Source organism: Mus pahari, chromosome 3 (genome assembly GCF_900095145.1).
Source record: "Mus pahari chromosome 3, PAHARI_EIJ_v1.1, whole genome shotgun sequence".
Lineage (NCBI taxonomy): Eukaryota > Metazoa > Chordata > Mammalia > Rodentia > Muridae > Mus > Mus pahari.
The window spans coordinates 75,159,301-75,165,363 of record NC_034592.1 but is presented as its reverse complement, the minus strand read 5'-3'; the positions used below and the strand labels follow the sequence as shown (position 1 = coordinate 75,165,363).

Genomic DNA, 6,063 nt, shown 5'->3' with positions numbered 1-6,063 from the left:
TATTTCTTGATGCAATGCCTCTGCCTAAAGTAAAGAAGAATTAGACCAGAATTGTATAAAAAGGAAGCTTCAAGAGGATGACCTTGAACTGCAATGAAGATAATACAAATACAAGATATCCATCTAGCAATCTAGCCATCATTCATCTATCTACCTATAACATACCTTGAACTCTTTTACTCATAACCTGGGCTGAAAGTTAGAAGAAATTATTCTGAGTTACATTTTCTATGTGACTATGGGTAAATAAACATTTCTGGACTTCTATTTTCTGTTAATAGCTAAATGAAATTAAAATATAATAAATTAAACCACTAGAGTAGAAACATTTAATGCTGAATAAGAATTTACTGGCTGAGCAGTAAGTATTTAGCAAACCAGCCTGAGCTTTTGAGAATGCTGTTAGTGAAATTAACTTGTGTTGCAATGCTTTGACTTTTTTTCAGCCTTCCTATTATCTGATGTCCAACACACGTGAGCTGACTCCATGGCCAACGAAAATAATGTAACTGAGTTAATTTTCACTGGCCTTTTCCAGGATCCAGAGGTGCAGAAGGTGTGCTTTGTGCTGTTCCTTCCTGTGTACCTGGCCACATTGCTGGGCAACGGTCTTATTGTTGTGGCAGTCAGCATCAGTAAGACTTTACATTCTCCCATGTACTTCTTCCTCAGCTCCTTGTCCCTGGTAGAGATCTGCTACTCCTCTACAATTGTCCCTAAGTTCATCACTGACTTACTTGCTAAGGTGAAGACCATCTCCCTGAAGGGCTGTCTGGCTCAGATATTCTTCTCCCATTTCTTGGGGGTTGCTGAGATTCTCCTGCTTGTGGTGATGGCCTGTGACCGCTACGTGGCCATCTGCAAACCTCTTCATTACATGAACATCATGAGTCGTCAAGTGTGTCACATGCTGGTGGCTGGCTCTTGGCTGGGGGGCTTCATTCACTCCATAATCCAGATCATTATCACTATTCCATTGCCCTTCTGTGGTCCCAATGTGATTGACCACTACTTCTGTGACCTGCAGCCATTATTTAAGCTTGCCTGCACTGACACCTTTATGGAGGGTGTTATTGTGATGGCCAACAGTGGTTTAATCTCTATAATCTCTCTCTTTATCTTGGTGTCCTCCTATGCTATCATCCTAATCAGCTTGAGGAAGCATTCTGCAGAGGGGAGACGCAAGGCCCTCTCCACCTGTGCCTCTCACATCACAGTGGTCATCCTGTTCTTTGGACCTGCCACCTTCATTTATCTACGACCATCCTCCAGCTTCACTGAAGATAAGCTTGTGTCTGTGTTCTACACAGTTATCACCCCCATGCTGAACCCTATCATCTATACTCTCAGAAATGCAGAGGTAAAAAACGCCATGAAGAAATTGTGGGGCAAAAGGAACCCAGAGCCAGAGTGAAATAGCAAGAAGCTGTGGGAAAGGATTTTAAGAGTTAGTCTGTGGTTGATGTGGATTTTGCTGTATTGCTTGATATTTAAATATGAGAGTAATAAGAAGAGCATAATTTTTCTACTGCTTCACCTCTCTAGTAACCAAAATACTCCAATGTCAGAGGTCAGATAGTGTCTTTGACCTATTGGATTTGATTGGCTGCATTATTTCTTGGGCTCTGCAAAGTTACTTAAGGTCTGAGTAATCTGAAAGTTCAAAACAAATGCAAATGCAGAGAACATTAAGAAACATGTCTGTATTTTATGGTGACTTCTATTATAGGATAAAGAATATTTTAATATTTGCATATAATGTATAGTAATCATTTTACAGTGATAGGCTTATTGTTATCATTTATTTTAGTTGAGAAAGGTTAACATTCTCCTAAGTAGTCATTTTGAAATATTTACCAGTCATAGTTGCCTTACTGTGTTATAAAACATTTGGAATTGTTTTCTTATCCATCTCGTGAAGATTTAAATAACTTCTACCTTTTCCTTTTATTCCACTTGTTCATAAGTAACTTATATTTCATCTAAAAGAAAGCCTACTGAAGGTATTAGCAGGAATTATTTGGTGATCTAGTTATGAAATTTTCATTTTCTTTTTAATTCAACTTAAAAATTATTCACTTTACATCCCTCTCACTCTCCCCTGCCAGTTACCCCCTTCCATAGTCCTTCCTTCATATACCCTCCCCTTCTTCTCTAAATGGGTTTGGCCTCCTGGGTATCCTACCACCCTGACAGTTCAAGTTTCTGAGATGTTAGGTGTTTCATCTCTCATTGTGTCCAGACAAACAGCCCACTAATAGAACATATTTCACATACAAGAAATAGGTTTTGAGATACCCCCTTCCAGTTGTTCAGGACCCACATGATGGTCATCCTGAGTGCTACATATGAGCAGGGAGGTTTAGGTCCAGCCAGTATATGTGCTTTTGTTGGTAATTCAGATCTGAAAGCTCCAATGGTCCAGGTTAATTGACTCTGTTAGTCTTCCTGTAGAGTTCCTATCCCCTTAGGGGCCCACAATACTTCCACCTATCCTTCCATAAGAGTCCCCAAACCCCACCCACTCTTTGGCTGTGGGTGTCTGTATCTGTTTGAGTCAGCTGCTAGGTGGAGCCTCTCAGAGGACAACATGCCCCTGTCATGCATGTCATTTTGGGACTGGGTTGCCTCACTCAGGAAGATACTCTCAAGTTCTGTACATTTATCTGCAAAATTCATGATGTGTTGGTTTTTAGTTGCTAAATAGTATTCCATTGTTTAGATGTACCATGCTTTATTTATCCATTCTTCGACTGAGGGACATCTAGATTGTTTCCAGGTTCTGGTTATTACAATTAAGCTGCTATGAACATAGTTGAGCAAGTGTCTTTGTGAGATGGTAGAATGTCTTTGAGTATATGCTCAGGAGTCATATAGTTGGATCTTGATGTAGAACTATTCTCAGTTTTCTGAGAAGTCAAATTGATTTCCAAAGTACACTTTGTACTCCGACCAGGAGTGTTCCCCTTTCTCTACATCCTTGCCGAAACATGCTATCTCTTGAGTTTTTGATCTTAGCCATTCTGATGAGCATACGATGGAACTTCAGAGTTGTTTGATTTGTATTTCCCTGATGACTAAGGACTTCAAACATTTCAGTAAGTGCTTCTTAACAGTTTGAAATTCCTTTGTTGAGAATTCTCTGTTTAGTTCTATACCCCATTTTTAGATTGGGTTATTTGTGTTGTCGGTGTCTAACTTCTTGAGTTCTTTGCAAATTTTGTATACTAGTCCTCGTTAGATGTAGGGTTGATAAAGATCCTTTCCCAATCTGTGGAAGCAATCAGTGTCCTTTGCTTTCAAAAACTTTGTAGTTTTAAGAAGTCCCATTTTTCTTCCTCAGAAAATTGGACATAGTATTATCTGAAGATCCAGCAATTCCTCTCCTGGGCATATACTCAGAAGATGTTCCAACTTGTAATAAGGTCACATTCTCCACTATGTTCATAGCAGCCTTATTTATAATAACCAGAAGCTGGAAAGAACCCAGATGTCCTTCAACAGAGGAATAGATACAGAAAATGTGGTACATTTACACAATGGAGTACTACTCAGCAATTAAAAAACAATGAATTCATGAAATTCTTAGGTAAATGGATGCATCTGGAGGATATCATCTTGAGTGAGGTAACACAATCACAAAAGAACACACATGGTATGCACTCACTGATAAGCGGATATTAGCCCAGAAACTTAGAATATCCAAAATACAATTTGCAAAACACATGAAACTCAAGAAGGAAGACTAAAGTGTGGATACTTCGTTCCTTCCTAGAATGGGGAACAAAATACTCATTGAAGGAGTTACAGAGACAAAGTTCAGAGCTAAGATGGAAAGAAAGACCATCCAGAGACTGTCCCACTCGGGGATCCATCCCATATACAACCAGCAAACCCAGACTCTATTGCATATGCCAGAAAGATTTTACTGACAGGACCCTGATATAGCTATCTCTTGTGAGTCTATGCCAGAGCCTGGCAAACACAGTAGTGGATGCTCACAGTCATCTATTGGATGGAACACAGGGCTCCTAATGAAGGAGTTAGAGAAAGTACCCAGGGAACTAAAGGGGTCTGCAACCCTCTAGGAGGAACAATGATATGAACTAACCAATAATCCCCAGAGCTGTGTCTCTAGTTGCATATGTAGCAGAGGATGGCCATCAATGGGAGGAGAGGCCCTTGGTATTGTGAAGATCATCTGCCCCAGTACAGGGGAATGCCAGTGCCAGGAAGCAGGAGTGGGTGGGTTGGGGAGCAGGGTAGGAGGAGGGTATAGGGGGTTTGGGGATAGCATTTGAAATGTAAATGAAGAAAATACCTAATAAAAATGTAATATATAAAAAAGAAGTCCCATTTATCAATTGTTGATCTTAAAGCATGATCCACTTGTGTTCTCTTCAGGAACTTGTCTCCTGTGCCAACGCATTCAAGAATACTTCTAACTTTCTCTTCTATTAGATTTAGAATATTCAGTTCTATGTTGAGGTCTTTGATCTATTTGGACTTGAGTTTTGTGCAGGGAAATAAGTATGGATCTATTTTCATTCTTCTACATGTAGACATGCATTTAATCCAGCACCATTTATTAAAGATGCTTTCATTTTCCACTATATGGTCTTGGTTTCTTTATATAAAATCTAGTGTCCATAGGTGTGTGAGTTTATTTCAGGGTCTTAGACTTGACTCCATTGATCAGTGTGTCTGTTTCTGCACCAATACCATGCAGTTTTTAAAAAACCTCTATTGCTGTGTCATACACCTTAAGGTTAGAGATGGAGATTCCTTCTGAAGTCCTATCATTGTTTGGGATTGTTTTAGTAACCCCTGGGTATTTTGTTTTTTTCATATGAAGTTGAGAATTGGTCTTTCAAGGTCTTTAAAAAAATGGAGTTGAAATTTGACAGGTATTACATGAACCTGTAGAACTGCTTTTGGTAAGATGGCCATCTTCATTTTGTTCATGCTACCTATGCCATGCATGAGCATGGATGATTGTTTCTCTTGTGATATCCTCTTCAATTTCTTTCTTCAGGGATTTGAAGTCCTCATCATTCAGATTTGTTCACTTGCTTGGTTAGAGTTTAATTAGATGCTGAAAAAGCCTTTGGTAAAATCCAACAATCCTTCATATTAAAGGTGTTAGAGAAGTCAGGGATACAGGGCACATAACTAAACATAATTAAAGTAATATATAGTAACCTGATAGTCAATATCAAACTAAATGGAGAGAAACTGAAAGCATTTCCACTAAAATCAGAGACACGACAAGGCTACTCCCTCTCTCCATATCTATTAATATAGTGCTTGAAGTTTTAGCCAGAGCACTAAGACAAGTAAAGGAGATGAAGGTGATATAAATTGTAAAGGAAGAAGTCAAAGTATCACTATATGTAGATAAAATGAGTATATATAAGCAACTACCAAAATTCTACCAGAGAACTCCTACAGCAAATAAACACCTTCAACAAAGTAGCTGGATACAAAATTAAGTCAAAGTAATGAGTAACCATCTTTTATACAATTGATACTTGGCCTAAGAAAGAAATTAAGGAAACAACACCCTTTACAATAGCCATGAATTTTTTCATTTTCTAATGTGGATATAAGCATGTTTTGGAATTGTACCCAGGGACTTTTCTATTCTGATTGGTTGTTAGATTCTTATATTGTAGACCATCTGATATCAGCCAACACAATAGACAATTTTACTTCTTGAGTTATACTGGTATTAGGGTTAGGGTTAGGGTTAGGGTTAGGAGTGTCTTTGTGCTCTCTCACAATATTCAACATTTGTAAATCAAAGTACCATTAAAATGACAACATTCTACTTATGAATTCAGAATAAGTCAAATGTTATCACAAAAAGAAAGTGATGTTAAGCCTATGATTGCAAGCTTGTACAACCACTCTGGAAATCAGTCTGGCAGTTCCTCAGAAAATTGGACAAAGTACTACCAGAGGACCCAACAATACCTCTTCTGGGCATATACCCAGAAGATCCTCCAACTGGTAATAAGGACACATGCTCCACTATGTTCATAGCAGCTTTATTTATAATAG

The 6,063-nt window shown here is 38.6% G+C and overlaps 1 protein-coding gene across 1 annotated transcript; it reads left to right on the top strand.

The window, feature by feature from the left end:
• Positions 1-487: 487 nt before the first annotated feature.
• LOC110318216 (olfactory receptor 142-like) lies at positions 488-1,414 on the top strand. Its single transcript, XM_021193062.1, has one exon. The coding sequence runs from the start codon at positions 488-490 to the stop codon at positions 1,412-1,414; it is 927 nt and encodes a 308-aa protein (XP_021048721.1).
• Positions 1,415-6,063: the final 4,649 nt, after the last annotated feature.

What these genes read in the sequence shown, in the direction of transcription:
- LOC110318216 (XM_021193062.1), top strand. Translation starts at nt 488, where the DNA reads ATGGCCAACGAAAATAATGTAACTGAGTTAATTTTCACTGGCCTTTTC.